Source organism: Podarcis liolepis (assembly GCF_965112155.1).
Source record: "Podarcis liolepis genome assembly, chromosome: 7".
In the NCBI taxonomy this organism is placed as follows: Eukaryota; Metazoa; Chordata; class Lepidosauria; order Squamata; family Lacertidae; genus Podarcis; species Podarcis liolepis.
In genome coordinates, this window is record NC_139561.1 from 85731101 (window position 1) to 85752643 (window position 21543).

Sequence of the window (21543 nt, forward strand, 5' to 3'; positions counted from 1 at the left end):
AATGCACTTTTGGGTAATCCACAAGGAATCTGTGAACATCCAGTGGTTTGCTTGGGGTTTGTTTGCTTGGGGGGCGTGGACAGCAAGCTAGGATCCAGATAACATTACGGGCTTTTATAAGAGCACCCTGAGAACTTTGAATGAATGAATAGAATCATAGAATCATAGAGTTGGAATAGACCACAAGGGCCATCGAGTCCAACCCCCTGCCAAGCAGGAAACACCATGAATGAAGGGCAGTATTATTATTATTATTATTATTGTTGTTGTTGTTGTTGTTGTTGTTGTTGTTGACTTTACTTTGGCTGAATCCTGCCCATTGTGATCACAAATATGTCTGCATGAACTGGCTCATTTAAATGGATCTCTTTCTAGGGAACCTTTGGAGCTTTGGAAACCACATAATAGGTTTAAAAAATAATATGTAGCGGCTGCTACATATCAAAATCAAAATCTCAAATACTATATATATATATATATATATATATATATATATATATATATAACCAATTGATGCCTCAACAAACTGGAATGCAGAAGTTTTTCAACACATTTTCAACAAAATCTGCCCTGGTGGTGGGAAGGCAATTTAAGCATCTATGAATGCAAAAAAAAAAAAAAACCACACCTGGAAATACCATCTCAAAACTGGTGATGTTTTTGAAAACATTTTTCATTCATTTAATTTATCATGGTCTCAGTACCTGAATATGAACCTCCAAAACTATTTTTATATTTAATTGTAAAATAGGTATGTGTGTGTGTACACACACACTAACACACACACATGCTTATTTTAAAATATACTTATTTTACAATTAAATATAAAAATAGTATATATATTTATATTTATATATAAAAACTGGGGGCATTTCATCTTTAAACACATGCAATTTGATAAATAGTAGAGTAAGAACATTTATCACGATCCACAATAATATAATTCAATATTTGCACATTCGGTTTGTTTTGATCCCCAAACCAAACAGGAAGCAGTTTCTATTCTCTTTTCCCCCACATTTGGCCAACTACCTGAATTCTCCCTTGCTACCCGATAACCCACTGGTTTCAATTCATAGAAAAAAGAAAAACCCGGTTACGTCTCTCCATCCTTTGCCTACCAAGAACCAACTCAGTGATGCCCATCGCCCAAGTTTCCTCCAAAACTGAAAACTGACAAAAAAGGGGGGGGGGGAATCTTGCAAATCCACTTACTGGGGTACCCGACGGCCGAATGTAGCAAGTCCATGCCTGGCCCAGCCAAGGTGAGGCCGTTGACTGCATAATGTGGTTGCTTGATGTAGGACATCATGCTCAGAAAGTTGGAGTCTCCAAAGATCTCGCTGGGGAGAGAGGTCTTCTGCTGGTGGTGGTGGTGCCCCTTCGCTCTTGCTTCTGGCTGGCTGGCTGGAAGCCTCCTAGGTCACCCTGGCCCTCCACTCAGCACCCAAGGGCAGCTGGAACTGCAGCCAGGAGGCAAAGACAGACAAGACCAGGAGTTTAGTGGCCGCCTCCCCAAGGAGGGAGAGGTGGGGCGGAGAGAGAGGTTGGCCAATGGCAAGCGAGAGAAGACACCACACCTTTCTGGTGTCCTTCTGGGCTAACCCTCCAGAGGTGGTCCATGCAAGGAGGACTCTTACAAAGCCTAGAACCTCACTGGCAGCCGAATAAATAAATAAACTCCTTTGGATATGGGATTGGGTGCCTTTTTCTTCCCCACTCTGTATACTGCCTACTTCCCCCACCCCCTTTTTAATTTGAATTGCACATTACCATACAGTCAGTAATGATACAGAGAAAGCTGGAGGGTTTTTTTGGGGGGGGGGGAGATTGGGATTTTAGCAACTCAAAAGGGGGGTCTAATGGATACCAATAGGCCATCAGGCCCATGCTTTTGAGGGTCTATTATTACCTAAATGAGCAGGTTAAGTCAACACATTAAGGACTCACAGTGGTGCCTGTGGGGGGGGGGAAGGATTCTGGAGGCAGGGAAGAATTCTGCACACCTCTTGTAGAAGTTTGGCCTCTCAAACCCAATGCTTTGCAACATACAGCAGTTCTGTTGCTTCCCTCCTCCTGAGAATAGTTTCCCTCCTCAAACTTCTGAGGGGGCTTTTTGTTTGTTTGTTTGTTTGTTTGTTTGTTTGTTTCAAAAAAGGAAGCGTACAATTCTAAGGGAACTGAGTGTAAACATATACAAAACATTGTGCGGTGTAGCGGCTGAATGAATCTGAAAGTCACGAGTTCAAATCCTACCTTAGCCTCATTTCATCCACTCCCCTGCCCAGTCCACTACAGCATGGTGATAATAATACTGACCTACCCTTCAGGATTATTGTAAATATGACACACACACATACACACACACACACACAGAGAGAGAGAGAGAGAGAGAGAGAGAGAGAGAGAAATATACGGTGCCATGTATATGCTAACTATTGTTATACTAATTTACCTGTCAATTTAAATTTAGGATGAAACTCTTAGCCTTCCTAATCTAGTGTGTATATGTATATTCTCCTTGTTTGTGGAAAGTTCTCCACAGGGAAACTCGCTGGCACCTTCATTAAATATCTTTAGGTGGCAGGCGAAGTTTCTCTATAACCAGGCCTTTGGCTGAGTAACACACTATGTCCTTTTAAATGTGCTGGGAGGGGGTTATTTGCTCTTGGTTTTGCTTTATTATGTATTCTGCGTTCTCATTTTGTATGTTTATGCCGTGAACCGCCCGGTGATCTTCAGACGAAAGGCAGGCACACCAATTTTTGAAAATAATATTTAGGAGTTGGTTAGGACTCACGAGGGCGCAGCATGAGGACTCAGCTGCGCCACAAGTAAGGACGAGCATGTGCAGAGTGCCTTTTGCTCTCACCGCATGGTAGCCCAGCACAACAGACCTACAACCCTGAAATCGGGGAGCAAAATGAAATTGCAAGCAATTCCACATTTCTCAACGTTGAGAACAAGATAGAACAAGTGCAATAAAACAACGGGCCTAATTCTTTGAAATTCTACCAACCCTCCATCAACATCCTTCTGAATTTTTCGGCTCTGGTAAAGCCAGTTTGGGGACCAGGCTTTATCTCTCTAGACTAGAGAATGTTTCGTGGTATTCCCTCTCTCTGCCATTAAGAAACCTGAGGCGTGGTTTGGGGGTGGCAGAATTTGCCAACTGCACTTTAACATCGCTTGTTTTGCTTAACCGCCAAGGTTTTATGAGAAGCGGGCCCGTAAATTGTGAATGGATTAAATGAGGGTTCCAAGGATAGACGCTGAGCCTCGCAGGAATGGGTTGCAACAAGACAAAGAAAACAAACTTCTCTGCCAAGTGGGAGAGAAGCTGCAGTTTTTCATTTCGGTTTTTCTGTCTTCCAAAGGATACAGAGGAGAGCATGCAGGTTTCGTGTGCTGAGGAAAGCCTGGCGCATTTGAAAATGTGACAGAAACTGCCCTAAATCTGGGTTACCTTAGAGTAAAGCGCTATCTCTGGCTGGTAAAAAGGGAGAGGGAAGTAGACACTGAAGCCACACAGAATCAGGAGGTCTGCTTCTCAGCCTGAAGGCAGTAAGCCAGTCATGGACTTTCTAGCCTCGAGCTCTTCGGTGACTGTTGATATTTCCACTACTGCATGGCTTTTCTCCCAGCCCTTCCTGGAGTTGCCACAGACTAAACCTGAGGCCTTCGGTACTCAAAGCAGACAGACAATGGGCCTAGAGCATTTTCCCAAAAAAGGATGCCTCTATCCAGGAAAAGGACGCGGGTGGCGCTGTGGGTTAAACCACAGAGCCGAGGACTTGCCGATCAGAAGGTTGGTGGTTCGAATCTCTGCGGCGGGGTGAGCTCCCGTTGCTCAGTCCCTGCTCCTGCCAACCTAGCAGTTCGAAAGCATGTCAAAGTGCAAGTAGATAAATAGGTACTGCTCCAGTGGGAAGGTAAACGGCGTTTCCGTGTGCTGCTCTGGTTCGCCAGAAGCGGCTTAGTAATGCTGGCCACATGACCCGGAAGCTGTACGCCGGCTCCCTCGGCCAGTAAAGCGAGATGAGCGTCGCAACCCCAGAGTCGGTCATGACTGGACCTAATGGTCAGGGGTCCCTTTACCTTTATCCAGGAAAAAGACATGGCTGGGAAAGCCACATTGTCCCCAAAGAACAGGGCAGATGGCCCAACAGAGCATCCCCCCCATTCACTGGTCTCTATTTTTGCAGTCCTTATCCTAGAGAAGGACTCACTTCAACAGGAGGAAAAGGGAGAAGGATCTCAGCAAAGGCAGGAGGAGGCGCCACGAAAGATGCTATCAAAGGCCTATATGGGTACCACTGTCTCACTGCCGAAATTAACAGAGGAGGCAGCAGACACACCAGGCGTTTAAAGCACATCCCTCACAAGTAAGAACCCCGGGAACTGTGGTTTGTTAAGGGTGCTGTATCTCTGCCAGGGTAAACTACTATTCCTAGAATTTGGGATGCTTGTGTATGCAGCCAGAATCCCTGGCTGCCTGTGAAATCCTAAACTGGGTGGCTAGATACCCCCTTAGCTGAAAAACCCGCTGGTGCCAACTGAGTAGCAAGAGTGCCCAGTTGCAGAGCCGAGAGACCCAGGTTCACGTCACGGTTTCAATTGGCAGGCGGAAGCAGCGTTGAGGGCATCGCTCTTGGTCGTTCACAGCTTCCTGCATTTGCGAAACAGGGATAGCTGGGAACCTGGAATACCACTCTCAGTGTGAGAAGGGAAATAACAGACATAATAAAAGTCCGGCGCCCTGATCTTGCAGCGGCTAAGGAAATGCCTCTGGGAAAGCCTTATTTCCCATGATTTTAGCTCCGTTGGTAGAGCGTGAAACTCCTAATCTCAGGGTTGTGGGTTCGAGTCCCACACTGGGCAAAAGATTCCTGCATTGCAGGGGGTTGGACTAGATGGCCCTCGTGGGTCCCTTTCTACGTTCCTTTACCTAATCCTCTTTTAAAACCGTTCAGGCTGGCTGCCATCACTGGCTGCTTCCTGTGGGAGGCAGTTCCGCAGTTTAGCTACGTGTTGCGTGAAGAACTACAGCTTTTATAATTTCCTCTCTCCTTCTGCTTTTAACATAGCGATTCAGAAAGACGGGCAGAAGGCGGGAGGGGGAATCGAGAAAGTTCAGAATCTCATCAGCATCAGCAGAAGTCTGGTCTGCAGCTGGATCCACGGAGGTTTAGGTGCAACCTAGATTTCTCTGGGATGCATTTCCGGAATTGGGAAAAATAGCTATGGGACACACGCAGTACTGGGGGAGATACAGCGAAGAGAACCATTTTTCTGTCCCACCAGAAGACTCTCCCTCCCCAGGCTTCCTTTGTTCCTAAATCCATCAGGGAATCAATCACTAATGATAATGGGCTTGGAAGATGCTAACAGTCTTCTCTCTTTTGTTTGGCTAGCTCTCCCGCTGCTTTTTCCTTTTCCCCACCTTAACCGCATCCCTCCAGCTTTAGATTTCCAACTCCAGAGGCAAACAATGAAGAGGTTATAGAAAAGGGAGCCCACCGCCCTTATCTCTGTTCTATCCTGTTTTCCTTAAAACCAATTCGTGGCCCATGAACCTATTGTTCAAATCACGAACCCGTTATGTTGCAGGCGTTGCTGCAAATCTATTTATTGCTAACATAAACGTGAGGAGACTTGGCCTATTTATTGCCACCATTTATTATTCCTATGGTCCTTATTTGTAAAAAACCCTATAAAGTTATTCAAAGAAGAAGAAGAAGGGGTAGAACAAGCAGCTCTCAAATCTATAGCAAGGCAAAGTCAAATGGCAAGTTTGCAGAGAATTCCCTCACACACAGTTATTTGTCCCTGCAAATAGCTTCCCTTCCAATTAAGAGGTGTGGGTTGACCTTGTAAACAAAGAAAGGAACTGAATGGTGACACACACACACACAACTACACACCTACACAAAAAGTGACAGACAGGCACTTATATGCTTTTCAACACCTTAGATAAGATATCTAGAGAAGGAAGACTAAGGATGGTTTGGGGGCAAAACCGTGTTTTCCGATCTGATCAGAGGCTTTCACTTAAAGAGGAAAAATATTTCTAAATTTTGACAGTCAAGAAGATGCTATAAGTCATGTTACCTCATGACTTATCAACACCCCAACTGCCTTTTTTGCACTTGAATGAAACTGGTCTACATCGATTATTATTGTTTTAATTATTATTTTTAAATTTTCTGTGCCGCTCTTCATTCGAAGATCGCAGGGCGGTTTACCGTATAAAACACAAAAATACATGCCATAGTGACAAACAATAACACCTCTCCGCGGTTATTCTTCACTATCATTTCTTAAATTTCTCCAGTTATTATTCTCCGGTTTTTGAAATCTACTCCAAATAATTTCCCCGGGGGAATTTAAACAGCTAGAAACAGGTGTAAATTTATTGGTTGCAAAGCACATACCCAGATAATAATAATAATATAATAATAATTTTTTATTTATACCCCGGCCAGAGCCGGGCTCAGGGCGGCTAACACCAATAAAATTTCAGTAAAAACATAGTAACAATTTAAAAAGATGGGAAAGGTTTGTAAAAAACTGGAAAAGTCAAATGGTTAACAGAGGCGGATATTGAGTTTTGATTATGTTGGATCAATAGCAAGCTCTCCACAGAACCTTCATTTCTATTGTCTGAACAAATACCCTGCTCTGACCACAAGGTGCCTGAAATTTGGCCTCATATCATTAAGAGGTACAGACAAAAAGATGTCTTTAGCATTGCTTTTCAAAATGCCCCTTTGATGTTTAATTAAGCAATGTGTTCTCCATTCCAAAAAGCTGGCCTGGAAGTAGGACAGAGCTAGATTCCTTGATAATTTTAAAGGGATATTTTCCTCTTCCAAAACACCCAAGTTGTTGTTGTTTTGTGGCACAACACATTCTAAATCTGCAATACTATGCCCACTTACCTGGGACTCAGGAGTAAGTTTTACTGAACTCAGACTTGCTTCTTAGCAAGCGGACATAGGAGGAACAGGCTCGCATTTAATTCATTTATGTTTTCCACCAAATTAACATCCTGCCTCTCTGGTCTCAACCAGGAACCGCTGGGGTGGCTAATTCACAAGAGAGAAACCTGAATATTTGATATGAGCAGGGAGACGGGCTGCTCAGGATTTTCCGGCCGCATGAGGGGTCCTCAAAGTCATCGTCCCCTCTGGCTACAGCCTCTCCTGGTTTGTGGGAAGCAGACTTTAGGGGGTTCCCAAACTGTGGTCCGCAGACCACCAGTGGCCTGTGAGCCTCATTCAGGCTGTCTGTGAAGAACCCTCACAAGCCATGGAATCCAAACTGCAATACAGCAAAATGCAATAGAAGAATCACTGAAAATGAAATTAAAAACCATATGGGGATCTGTTTGACAGTAGAAGGTGCTGGAATCTCCTTTCCTGGAGGCTTTTCGGCAGAGGTTGGGTGAACATCTGCCAGGGATGCTTTAGTTGTGAGTCTGGCCTAACCTATGATGTTGTTTCAAGGGCTGTGGCAGAATAATAATAATAATAATAATAATAATAATAATAATAATAATTAAAATAAATGTAGTGTTTTGGACACTCGAGGTGCAATAAATAAATTTCTGTTCCCTCTGCTTCCAGTGTTCAAGGATATTAGTGCTGTTCTCTCTGCAGTTAATCATTCTCACCCTCACACAGGGAAAAGGAATTTGGCAAGGTTGCAGAAGCCTTTCAGACAAAGGAAAACCTGAAGAGACCCCCCAAAAAAAACAGTCCCAGGAGGACAGTGTGCCCTCTCGGGGACCACAGAATGCTGGAAGACAGTTTTGGGTTTGCATTTTCGGAAAAGGAGGCAGGGAAGAGGACAACTAGATGGGAAATGGAACAGAATGAAGTGTCATGAGCTAAGGCACGGCCAACAAAAGTGTCACCGCGCTGCAAAATTTTGTTGCAGCACCAATCTGTTGCCGTGAATGCTCTTCGAATAAGGTTGCCAGATTTTTTTCAGTGAATCTGGGGACACTTTTCAACTTCCTACTAAATAGATGGATTTTGTCAGGGGACTGATCTGTAAATCCAGGAACTATCCCCGGGAAACGGGGACGTCTGGTAACCTTATATTTGACATTTGAGGGGTAAGGGATGGTGGTGAGAAAAAGAAGTATCTGTGGGATTGAATGTGGGTATGTATGAATATTTTTAAGGATGGTATGAAATGTATGTTTGTATATTTGTAACATTAAAAAAAAAAGACGATGGTAATGTTATATTTGAATCCCTGCCAGAAACTCTATAGCTTCACACGTCTACATTGATAGCCTTGATAATCAAATAAAAAGGACTAAGGTTTCAATAATAATAATAATTGTGCTCTTCTTTATTTATTTGTTTGTTGTGTTCAAGCAAAAGCCTAAAGGGGCTTGTGTTTCACCTGATAGCATGGGTATATATAAGATAGAGGAATTATATTTTCCCCAAAGCCTAAACACTTACCTGGAGGGCACCCACATTGAACTCAATGGTTGTTTCACAGGTTTGCTCTGTTAAACTCTTTAGGATAGATTACTATTTATATGTTCAGGATTGCTCTGTTAAACTCCTTTAGAAAGAACATTGGAAAACTACCAGAGGATTTGCCAATCTGGATAAATTAAATGCTGAATTCCTTTTCGTTATCTATGTTCCACTTTTATTTATTTCTTTTTATTTCAGCAAGAACAGCTTAAAATGAATTTAGTTTTAAAAAAAAACTGTTAAGAAATGGGCGTTTTTTCCGTTAAAGGCAAATTTTAACTGATTTGTTTTTTATTAGGAAAGCAACAGCAAAAATGAAAAAAGAAAGGTCTAATATCTGTGTACAAATGCTTGCAATCCAGAAAGATATGAGCTCCTTAATGTAAGGAAACTGATAAACCTCTCTTTGGCTTAATGAAATATGCAAGTCTGAAGAGGTTTTGAGTGGGCAGATGGTGTTTTGCCCCAGATATTTTCCCATTTAAAATGTTGTCATCTCTTTGCAGTGTCTCGGATTATAGATTTATATAGCGGCAGGAAGAATGCAGTGAGAATCCTTTGAAACAAACAAACAAACAAAAAGCTTTGGTTGCTGTTGTTGTAATTTTTATACAAATCAGATCAGGACAATCCTTTAAAATAGTCTCTCTCTGCATGTACCACATACATTTACTAAAAAATAAAAGTAAAACCAAGTTTTAAACATTTTCCCTTAAAAAAAAAAACACCCACAGAGCTCCTCTACGTTCATTAAATGCTTATAATTATCAGAGAAACACTGGATTTTATTTATTTGTTGTTGTTGTTCTAAATTCTTTAAAATAATTGCAAAAAAAGCTGAAAACACGATCTACATTGACCCAAAACTTGAGGGTTCTTTCTGAAGAACAATGCGAACAACCCCTCAAGATATATTGTTAGTGCTGCCATTTTATCTAATTCTTACTTTCAAAAGTGAAATTATACTCATTTTAATCTGTAGGGTCTGCTTAAAATGTTGCTTTGACGGTCAATACTTTGAAAAAAGATAATTGAAACTGAATCAACCACCTTTCACTGATTTTATGTTTATACATACACTGTATACACTTTGAAACATTATTTAGAAAACTCCATAGGTTTTTACATCTATCTCACTGAATGCAACTATTGCCACCTTTCCAGCTTTGCTATAAATGTGCTTCCCAGCCGTCAAATGAGACGAAATGCCAATACTGTAACAGAAGCTGAATATACACTACGCATCTCTAGATACGACATTGATGGTTGTTAGCAGACTGCAGAGTAATTTGACAGAGGTCGATTCCTTCCCCCATTTATCACATAAAATATGCCAACATTTCCCAGGTTAAATCCCATTATGTCTTGTTTTCAGAACACGGAAAAAGGGGGAAATTAAACGTGCGCAACATCTTAGATTACAAAACTGAAGAAAAGGCAATTATATTTATATCTAAATGGTGCAATTAAAGAAAGCAACACATGGAAGCGTTTCATTATATTGTGTGCCACCCCTTCATTGAACATAGTGAAATTAAGTTTTGCCATTGTGGCAAATCTTCCACGGGATACACATAATGGAAAACGCAGATCTATTTGTGGCATTAGCGAGATGGCCAGACTGTTTGCTGCAGTGGAAGACCCACGATTTCTAGAGAGGACACCCAAAAGAGGTAAAATGGTGACTTTCTAAGATGGGGTTAGCTGAGCTTCCAGATCGCCTGGGATTCTTTTGACGAATGGGATGAATGAAAAATTTCAGGTGGACATTGAGATTATAAATGGCCAAAGACACCTTGGCTGGATTGCAAGATAGTTGAAGTCACTTCTTGTATGGTTGGAAAATTCCTAGGTCACCTCACATCAGGGCAACAACAACCATCTCTCCCACTTAAGTTCGGTTCTTACCTACATGGCCAACTAACATCCATTGAATTTCCACAATAGTGGCATAATGTCCTGCCTTCTCTCTCTCGCACACAAGCACACCAGCTTTATTTTTGGGTGGGTTGGGGGACTCTGCCTTACCTTCTCCCGAGAGCAGTTCCAGTGCCCAGGTGTCCAGACCAGGAGCCTCCGCGTACCTCTGCAAGGAAGCATAACAGAGATTTGTTCTGGAGATGGATCAAATGAGGAAAAACCAAGGGCGGCTCCTTCTTCCCAACCCCAGGAAACCACAAAAAATAACCCCGGCTAGAAAGAGCAAAATGTGTTAAAAGGATAACCCAGAAGTGATACAGTGGGAGATCCCTATAATCTGTAATAAAAAGAGAAGCTTAACCTGAATTGAAAAGAGATTTAGAGCTGGGTAAGAGATTCTGCAGCCCAGGACTTCTCTGGGCATTTAGATCCGAAGGTTTGGGATTTTCTCCTCTTAAGCCCTGGAGAAACAAGGGGGGGGGGTCAGTGGTGGTGGCAACAGCAGCAGCAACAGCAGTGGTGGTGGCTGGTGAGGGAGGGTTTTCTCAAAAACAATTTGGTGCGCTGTGCTGCAAGCTCCATTCTTAGACCCTGGCCCTCACATGACTGGTATTATAGGAACACTCTTGTAGATTAATAAACAAGGGAGGGATGGCTTCGTTGAGTTTTCTTTAAGGGCAGTTGAATATCCCAGGTTCCCTCTGATGGTGTGCAGGTTTATGGGCTGGCGTGAAGGGTAAAAATGATTTGCATCGGGAGATTTCGGAAGCAGGTACCGAGATAGACACACAAACACACACACGCAACCAACGCACTTCTGGGGAATACTGCAAATCAACGGGGAGCAGCCTAAGAGGAAGAAGGAGAAACTCACACAGAGAGACTTTCTACCTCCAAACTTTTCATGTTGGTGACACACTTTTTTAGACGTGCTTCATTTCGCGACACCGCCACTCAGTTTTACTAGCAAAGTAACCCCTTTGCAGCCCCGGGAGGAGTGTTCACACGACACACCGACACATGGCAGCCGACACACTCATGTGTCGTGACACACAGTTTGGAAAGGTCTGTTGTGCCTTCTTGCCCGAAAGCAGGAATATACGACTGATATGTTTTGGTTCAGGCACACGGGTCAAAGCGTGGGAAGATGTCAACATCAGAAAAAGGCAGTAAGGTCTTTTCCATTGCTGTTTTCCCTCCTCCTCGAATTCATTTTATTTCTTCCCAACACACACACACATACATAGAGAGAGAGACCTAAAAACAGACATTTGTGCTTTTTGCTCCAACAAATCTCTTAAACTATGGGTTAAATTTTCAAAAACAACACCAAGATTCCCAGACTCTTTCGTCCTCCAGCAGAATGACCAGATGCAGAAGAAGGCAGCAGGCTTCTGAATAATCAACAGGTGTGTAGAGAATTGTGGCCGCTTCTTGGGTCTATGGGCTCCCTCACCACCACCTTTTCCATTTGGCCACGTAATATCTTCTATGGAACATGCCCCAACCCAAGAAATGGCACTGCGACTGTTAATCTTCCCCCCTTTCCACACACACCTTGCCTGCGTTATCAGGTGAATGTCAGCCTGGGCGTGTAACGTGACCTTATATTTCTGATATTTACTCTCTGATCACTCGGAGGAGGGCTCTATGTTGGAAGCTTGCGTGGAATGCTGGCTTATGGACTGGGGCGATAAAAAATACATAGCTTCGCTGGGCCTCTCGTTTTCAATCCACAGTGCCTAAGGTACACAGTGCCTAAGGTACTAAACGGCCTCGGTCCAGTATATCTGAAGGAGCGTCTCCATCCCCATCGTTCTGCCCGGACACTGAGGTCCAGCTCCGAGGGCTTTCTGGCGGTTCCCTCACTGCGAGAGGCCAAGTTACAGGGAACCAGGCAGAGGGCCTTCTCGGTAGTGGCGCCCGCCCTGTGGAACGCCCTCCCACCAGATGTCAAAGCGATAAACAACTACTTGACATTCAGAAGACATCTGAAGGCAGCCCTGTTCAGGGAAGTTTTTAATATGTGATATTTTTGTGTATTTTTCATCTTTGTTGGAAGCCGCCCAGAGTGGCTGGAGAAACCCAGCCAGATGGGCGGGGTACAAATAATAAATTATTATTATTATTATTATTATTATTATTATTATTATTATTATTTGTGTTGAACGATGTCTTGATTCAGGGAAGGTGGAGCATACAGGAATTGTAAGTTTCCACCTTTCAAATTGGCCCCCTGGGCATAAAAAACTGAGGTACAGAATAAACTGGTCAGTATCGATCACCTGGGGCTCTGTGTCTGCTGGACCAGGACTGCATCCTGCAAAGCTACCAGATTGTTTGGTTTTTGTTATCGGGCTGCCCTGTTTTACTAGCCTGCATGTCTATATATAAGCATATCTGTCACCTTCCAAGTCCACATTACATGATGCTCAAGCCATCAGTTGGCAACTGTATTGCATTTGAAATCCTTTTTATACATGGAATACAGCAGAAGTTATATTTTCTGAGAATCCTCCGGGAAAACAATCTCTCAAAGGACCTGTTGATGGCATTTTACCATTGTACTGTTGAGAGTGTATTAATTCATGGTCTCTGTGTGTGGTTTGGGAGCTGCACGGTCAGGGGAAAACCAATGCTGTCCAGGGTTGTAAAGACTGCGGAGAGAATAATTGGGTGCACTCTTCCCACCTTGGATCAAATCTATGCTTCCAGGTGCCATAAGAAAGCGGCAGAGATAGCGCAGGACAGTGCGCATCCCGGAAATGATCTCTTTCAGCTTCTGCCTTCTGGAAGAAGGTCCAGGGTTATAAAGACTAGGACCAGCTGCCTGAGAAACAGTTTCTATCCAAATGCGATTTTGGTTTTAAACACTGTGTAAGGTAGTCTCTATAGGAGTATATTGTATTTAATTATGGGGTATCAGAGTTTTTATGGGGGTAACCAGACTGGGATAGCTGGGATAGCAGGCTTGTTGGTTTTGAATGTCTGATGCAGATTTTTTCAATTTCGTTGTTCTGTATGGGACAATGACAATAAAGATTATCGTATTGTATCGTATCGTTTCTCTCTATCCTCATACCGTATAGGGCTCTCTCTCTCTCTCTCTCTCTCTCGCGCTCTCTCTCTCTCTCTCTCTGTGTGTGTGTGTGTGTGTAAATATAACTGTTTTAACTTTTTATATATGAAACATTTTACGCAAGTTCTTCTCGCATTGGGAAGTTCTTCATAGGAAGTGGTTCCTCAATGAATTAAATAACAAATAAGCCCCTTGTCATGGCAGCTTTTCTCAGAAACAGGAAACTTCCTACATTATCATGATCCTATTTCTACCCAGTCTTTCTCCCTGACAGGACTCAAGGCAGCTTACAGATAAAAACAAGAACTACTAAAACACACACCGGGGGTGGGGTGGGGGGAGAGAATACATTAAATATATCAACTGTGTTGCATTAAGTGAAAACTCAGAAATTGGTGTGTCACATAAATACATCTACAAATAATTCCGCTTTCCCCATCCTGAAATATTAAGCTTCTAAACAAACTGAAAGCTTAATGGGCAGGAGGTTGCTAAGTTGACCTCGAAAGATGCAGAAAACCAAGCAAATGGATATTTTTTACTGAGTCAACTGAGATTTGTGTAGAGTAGGAGCAGGCAGGCTTCAAGCGAATGGGATCTATTTTTCTTTCTCTTAGCACCCGAAGCCCAACAGCTGGAGCCGAGTGCGAAAGAGAGGTTTCGAAAGAGGAATAGGCATAGACTTAGAACGAAGGAACGCAACCCTCAAAAGGATACATCTGAGCCCAGGATTTTGTTTCCATTGCCCGAATTGTGCTTACAGCACACACACAAAACTATTTGGTCCATGAGTCTATCCTCTCAAGCTTCCTCCATTTCAGTAGCCTAATTTGGGGAGGAAAGTTGCTGCTTTTGTTAACCAGCTAAAAGTCAGAAATCCTTTGTAATCTACTGCAAATCACGCAGAGATCTGTCAGTAGATGCAGACCTACCCGCAGCCCCCCCAGCCCAGTTTTCAAGGTCATGGGACTGAGCAGTCCATTTTTCCCCTTCGCAAAAAGAAGTGACGCGATGTTTTAAATAAATATTTGCTTAATGTGTTTTAGGAACCTTTGTTTCTTGGAGTGTTTTTTTTAAAGATGCATGCTCGTTAGTATAAAAATATATTAAAAATGCACAGGCACAATCCAGTCAAAATTAAGGGGAAAAGAGATTTAGGGGGAGAGGGAGAGTTTAGTATGTACTGTACTTAGCTTACTCACTGAAATGGGATATGTACTTAACTTTAGCTGGATCATGCCCTATAATTGCAAAATCAGCAGGAGCGTGGCTTTAAAATTGGGCCACTCAAATAGAACTGAAAGCAACTTATTTTCTTCTGAGCAAGCGTATTTTACATCCAGGATGTAATTGCTCTTTTTAGGCTGCATACAAACTATACCTCTGAAGCACATTCAAAGCACATTTTCCCCCTTCAAAGAATTCTGGGTGCTAGAAATGGCAACTCGGCAAAGGATAAACCACAGTGCCCAGAATTCTTTGAGGGGGAAATGTGCTTCGAATGTGTTTTAAAGGTATAATTAATACACAGCAGTCTTACAAAGCTGCGGCTTAAAATTTTAACTAAGTCGTTTTGATGCAAGCAAAATGAACCGCTTACAAAAACAACAAAGGCTAATAGTTATGATCTTTGTATTTCAAATAAAAATCACACAGTTTTGCACATGTGACGTATCTACCCTGCTTCTTTACAAGGATATAGAAAAGCAAAACATACAGTGAGATAGGATATTCTGGCAATTTACCCTTTTTCTACTTAATCTGATCCCGGTTTCAATTTTAAAGGGGGAAAATCTTAAAATACAGCCTTTAAAAAAAATAAATCCTGATAACCATGTGATTTTATTTCCACATAACTGAAGCATCTCAGCCAGATGGGCGGGGTATAAATAATAAATTATTATTATTATTATTATTATTATTATTATTATTAGTCATACTTGAAAAGTCAGTTGAAACCAATGGACCTTACTTCTAAGTAAACATGAATATGATTGACATTGGGGAGCAAATATAGTTCTCTGTATCCTTATTCCTTATAACGGGAGCAAACATGCATTTGCCCTAGGTCTGTCCCAGCCTCTAAACCCCCAACATATTACAGAAGCATCTTTTATTCCGTTGTAGCTTGTCCTCAATAAAATACCCCCCCCCATCCTGTTTCTCTGTGCTTAAAGAATTTTCCCTTTACACAGAAGGACTACTGCCCCTGTTATCTGGAGAGAGAGAAAAAGCAAAGCTAAGGAGCATCTGCAGCAAGCAAAATGAGAGGAGATTAAGGACATTTGAAACATCCCATTAAAGAGTACATAAAGGACCCAAAATTTCACTGAAGAGCTCTTGGATAGTTCTCCAGAAATTACTCTCTTAAGAAGCTTAGAATCAAGAAAGAAGTTCAAGATGCAATTCCCAGCAGCTCCTGGCAGAAATAGGTTTCTACTCCCCCACCCCCACCCCCACCCCTCCCTCCAGCTTGCCTTTCAAATTCACTTTGCCAAAGGATTTGATTTTTTTTTTTTTTTGTAATTTTGCAATCAAGATTGGCGGCGGCTAAGAAAGGAAAGATGGCGGACGCCCTCTAAGTGTTGACTAGTTGGTTTTCAGGAGCAAATTGGTGAAAGGAAGAATTGGGGTGATGGCACCGGAAGTGGTATAATCCGGGGCCCATTGAGACACCCACCCCCTTTATGCAAGTGGAAACAATAAATCTATCTATCTATCTATCTAGGAGTACGACAAGGCTGTATATTGTCTCCCTGCTTATTTAACTTATATGCAGAATTCATCATGCGAAAGGCTGGGCTGGATGAATCCCAAGCCGGAATTAAGATTGCCGGAAGAAATATCAACAACCTCAGATATGCAGGTGACACAACCTTGATGGCAGAAAGTCAGGAGGAATTAAATAACCTTTTAATGAGGGTGGAGAGCGCAAAATATGGTCTGAAGCTCAACATCAAAAAAACGAAGACCATGGCCACTGGTCCCATCACCTCCTGGCAAATAGAAGGGGAAGAAATGGAGGCAGTGAGAGATTTTACTTTCTTGGGCTCCATGATTACCTCAGATGGTGACAGCAGTCACGGAATTAAAAGACGCCTGCTTCTTGGGAGAAAAGCCATGACAAACCTAGACAGCATCTTAAAAAGTAGAGAAATCACCTTGCCAACAAAGGTTTGTATAGTAAAAGCTATGGTTTTCCCAGTAGTGATGCATGGAATGAGAGCTGGACTATAAAGAAGGCCGAAGAATTGATGTTTTTGAATTATGGTGCTGGAGGAGACTCTTGAGAGTCCCATGGACTGCAAGAAGATCAAACCTATCAATTCTGAAGGAAATCAGCCCTGAATGCTCACTGGAAGGACAGATCCTGAAGCTGAGGCTCCAATACTTTGGCCACCTCATGAGAAGAGAAGACTCCCTGGAAAAGACCCTGATGTTGGGAAAGATGGACGGCACAAGGAGAAGGGGACGACAGAGGACGAGATGGTTGGACAGCGTTCTCAAAGCATGAGTTTGACCAAATTGCAGGAGGCAGTGGAAGACAGGAGTGCCTGGCGTGCTCTGGTCCAGGGGGTCACAAAGAGTCAGACACGACTAAACAACTAAACAACTATCTATCTATCTATCTATCTATCTATCTATCTATCTATCTATCTATCTATCTATCTTGCTGGAGCCCAACCTCTACAGTCTTTGACGTTCCCACTAACTGCTCTTTCGGGAACCTCCCCCTTGCTAATTCTGCAGCCAATTTTTCCCCCAATGAGCTTGATGAAATTGGTGGCTGAGCCCCTTAAGCAAAAAGAGTGCCTGGCCCCAAGGAACCTCCAATCTAAGGATAAGCACAGGCCTAACAGATGGCATGAGGCCGGGCGAAGGGGGGGGGACGGTTAGCAGGGAGAGGAGAAGAGGGCAGACTGATTCAATGATTGCAGCGTTATTAACAGCGTGCACAGCCCACCAGCTGCCCATTAATTTTTACCCTGGTTTTCTTTACATAATTGCAAGAAGAAAAGTCTTGCATCCGTTCCTCCACAAAGGCAACAGGTTGCAGCTATTCCACCAGGTTGCGGAGGCTGTTGACTTCGTTGCGCCAGGCAGAGGGGATGGAAAGCTCGCTGGATCCTTCTACGTATGGACGGTTTTGAAGAAGTCCATCTATATTGATTACAATAAAACCTAACATATTGCAAAGATGAATGGGAATCTTAAGCTGGTTTAATAGTCATTGTGTTCTCTCTCTCTCTCTCTCTCTCTCACACACACACACACACACACACACACACACACACCCTCTTGGAATTATAGTTTCGCAAAGCAGCCAGGAAATCTCAACGCCCTCAGAAAACCACAACTGCAACTCCCAGAATTCCTTGCAGAATTTACATTTTGTGGCACAGGTACTTAGCAATTGCAGTACCTTTGCAGGTTTCCTGAGAATCTCCCATTACTTCCTCACCCCACACACAAAGGAGAGATGTTTATTTTCAAAGGCGGTTTCAGAATAATGCAAAAGGACACCTGCAAGTCATCCGAAAACTATAACTCCCAGGGTTACGTGAGGCCAAGGAGCAGTTGCTAAAGCAGTATAAGTCTGTAACACAGTTACGACACCTGATCAACAAAAGTTACATCCTCAGAGCAGAACACTTACTAAAAGTCAATAAAGTAACTCTTAATTTATTTGAGGGTTTACAAAGGAAGCACACAAACAGCCCCCTCCTACTCCAGGGGTTCCCAAACTGTCATTCGTGAGCTTCACTCAGGAGGTCTGCAGTGCAGAATGCGCACATTAAACATTCCCTTTTAACTGCATTCTGTGGAATGCAAATTGTAATACCATAAAATACAGCGTAAGAAGTAAGAAGAGCAATAAAAACACAAATTAAAATCTTCTGGCTTTGCAATTGCTGCAACAGGCAGAAAATCCAATTAGCGGTCTGCCAAGACACTCAGCAACTTTCAAGCGGTCCTGGGGTGGAGCTTGGAAACCACCACCTTAGGAATATTTACTCAGAAGTAAAGGCCCACAATGGGGTTCGCACCTAAGTTAGTGTGCAATGGATTGCAGTCTAAACCAAAAAATTCATTTATCTGGAGAAGCTACCACCCTATTTCCCACAATCACTGGCATACACGAAAGTTGCATCTCTCTCTCTCCAAGTCTGGAATGGGGAACCTGCGGCCTGCCATATATTGCTGGACTATAACTCCCATCATTCTTGACCATTGTTGGGTGGGGCTGATGGGAACTGGAATCCAACAGTACCTGGAAGGTCACAGGTTCCCCATTCCTGAAAGAAGTCATTGAAAGATGCAAAAAGACAGGGTCTCAGAAACCAGCCCCTCCAAAAAAACAACAGAAGGCCAGAATGAGGGAATATATTTTCACGATGCAATTTAAATAAACGGCGACATCTCCACTTTATTATGCATTATCGGCTAAAAATGAAGAACCAAGCAAGGAAGATATATGTGGAGTTTGGGCATGATTGCATGTGGGGGTCTCATAAGCTCCAAAATTCAACATTGAGGCTGGATAGATTCGGAGAAGTGCTTCATCACCAGGAATCTGCAGAGGACAAAGGGTGCTTTTGTGCCTCCCTCTAGCAGGCCTGAAGAACTTGCGGCCCCAAAACTAAGCTGAAAGGTAGCCCAGGAAGCAATGTCCGGCAACCTCCTGGCTTGACGGCCCGACTGGCGCTGCAAAAATAGGGGAGACGGTAGCCAAGGCAGGGGTCCTGACGGCTGCGTTCTGCTTGGCGGTGAACAAGTTGTGCAGACCTGACACCCCCCCCACACACAAATTAAGGAAGGGCTAACTTCCCAATCCAGACCAGGATTGGGAACTGAATCTGCTGCAAGGAGGGGAACAATAGAGATCGAGATCACTTACAAAAAAGCCGCAGTCCATAGTGGGAGAGAAAACCCTAACCTGGCGGGTAAGTGTGTGTGTGTGTGTGTCTAGTCAACGTGCCTGAAGGCAAATTGTTTGCTGGCTCCAAATATCAGACTTAAGGATGAGCAAACTCCATTCACTGAGACCTCCAAAATGCCGCTACCTATTTAATCTATTATTACTGGGTGCTTAAAAATGGGAAATGAAATAAATCTGAAGTAGACTTTGAATTGTTGCTGTAATGACAGCACCATAAGGTAGGGGCGTAACTCTTGCAAAAGAAAGCAATCCTGAAAAATATATCCACATGTGTTGTTAGTTCCACAGAAGACCTTATCGGAATGTTGTCAATTCCTCAATATTTTTGATTCATATCAAGCACAGAGCTTTCCAAACTTTTCATGTAGGAGGTGACACACTTTTTAGGCACGCATCCCTTCGCGACACAGTTTTGCTAGCAAACTGGAGGTGAAACTAGCCCCTTTCCAGACCCTGGAGGAGCGTTCGCACAGCACACCTACACACTGCGGCCGACGCACTGATGTGTGGCGACACGCAGTTGGGAAAGCTCTGTTCTAGCACATCAGGAATTCACTGGGAAGTGGTAAAATGACCCCAAGATACATGAGCAATCTGCCACCAAGTTCCTCTGCACAAACACTGATGGAAATGACTTAGGCAGCCCCAGCAGACGTTGCAAAATAATGGCCAACGCTGTAAGCCCAAACCCAAACGTATCAAGTGACTAGTCCCCGGCAACTTGCGCTCCTCAAACAGTAACCTGAGATGCTACGCGGCAAACTACCGTATTTTTCGCTCTAATAGACACACCAGACCATAAGACGCGCCTAGTTTTTGGAGGAGGAAAACAAGAAAAAAAATATTCTGAATCTCAGAAGCTAGAACAACAAGAGGGATCGCTGTGCAGCAAAAGCAGCAATCCCTCTTGCTGTTCTGGCTTCTGGGATAGCTGCGCAGCCTGCATTTGCTCCATAAGACGCACACACATTTCCCCTTACTTTTTAGGAGAGAAAAAGTGAGTCTTATAGAGCAAAAAATAAGGTACATTTGAAACAAAGAGGGAACGCTGCTTTGTGATATGGAGGAAATCTGTCAAATCTGTCAGGTGCATGCAAGTCTTGGGCTGAGATCCCAGCTTTTCGTCACTGCTCTAAGATACAACTGGAGGGGGCGTCTGGTAACCCCCACCATTTGTTCTGCAACTGCGTTAAAATAAAGACACCCAAAAACCAAACATACCAGACAGAGAACCAAGATAAATATAAGCAGAGTTGGAAACTTTTCGAGCCAGAATCATATTGTGTAGGTTACCAGCATCTTGGGCAGGCATTTTGGGTGTGAAAGGAGGTAACCGTATTTTTCGCTCTATAACACGCACCAGACCATAACACGCACATAGTTTTTAGAGGAGGAAAACAAGAAAAAAAATATTCTAAACGAAATAGTGGATATATGATTTTTGTGGTTCATGCTGTGGCCACAGACATGTGATCTGACGGTGAGTTAGGAGTAGCCCAATGCAAAAATCCTGAGGATCCATGTGGTTCCATGCTTTGTAACCACGGAGGAGGGAAGGAAGGGGAACCATGGATCCTCTGCTCACGACTGCAGCAGATCCCCCCACCACCCGCAGGCATTCGCTCCATAACACGCGCAGACATTTCCCCTTACTTTCTAGGAGGAAAAAAGTGAGTGTTATGGTGCAAAAAATACAGTAATCAAAATTGTTTTGTACTGATACTGACAGCAAGATCTTGGGCCTTTTTTGCGGCTTGAATATCAGTTTAAGGGCGTGACTTTGCCCACATATATTTTAGCATACTGCAGATCGACAGGTCCTTGGTTCTAAGATGCACAATCCCTTTTTCTAACAGCCTCAAGGACGGAACATTGCCTTATCCACCAAACCACACAATCCCTTGGCGCCCCTTGGTTTGGTTTTTTAAAACTCAAAAAAGAATCCCAAAACAATCCTTGTCTCCTTTTCGGTATTGGTAGCCAGCAATTACACAACATCATCTTCCGCATCACCAGCCCAATTCTTTCATCCGCTCTCACAAGAGAGAAAAAGGAAGGGGTCCCACTTTCCCCACACAAACCGCAACAGAGGGGGGGCACAC

General features: G+C 43.2%; 1 protein-coding gene across 4 annotated transcripts in view; it reads right to left on the minus strand.

Annotated features, from left to right (window-relative positions):
• LOC310712684 (homeobox protein otx5) overlaps positions 1 to 21543 on the minus strand; it is a 67442-nt gene that overhangs the window by 10250 nt on the left and 35649 nt on the right. For 3 of the 4 annotated variants that reach the window (XM_083515980.1, XM_083515979.1, XM_083515982.1), the window contains 2 exons: positions 10530 to 10587; positions 1216 to 1463 (listed from right to left, as the gene is read on the minus strand). In XM_083515980.1, coding sequence (XP_083372106.1) covers positions 1216 to 1312 — 97 coding nt within the window. In that variant the 5' untranslated portion in view covers positions 1313 to 1463; positions 10530 to 10587. Of the gene's footprint in view, positions 1 to 1215; positions 1464 to 10529; positions 10588 to 10782; positions 10824 to 21543 lie in introns of those variants that run through there. The other variant, XM_083515981.1, reaches the window with a different exon arrangement.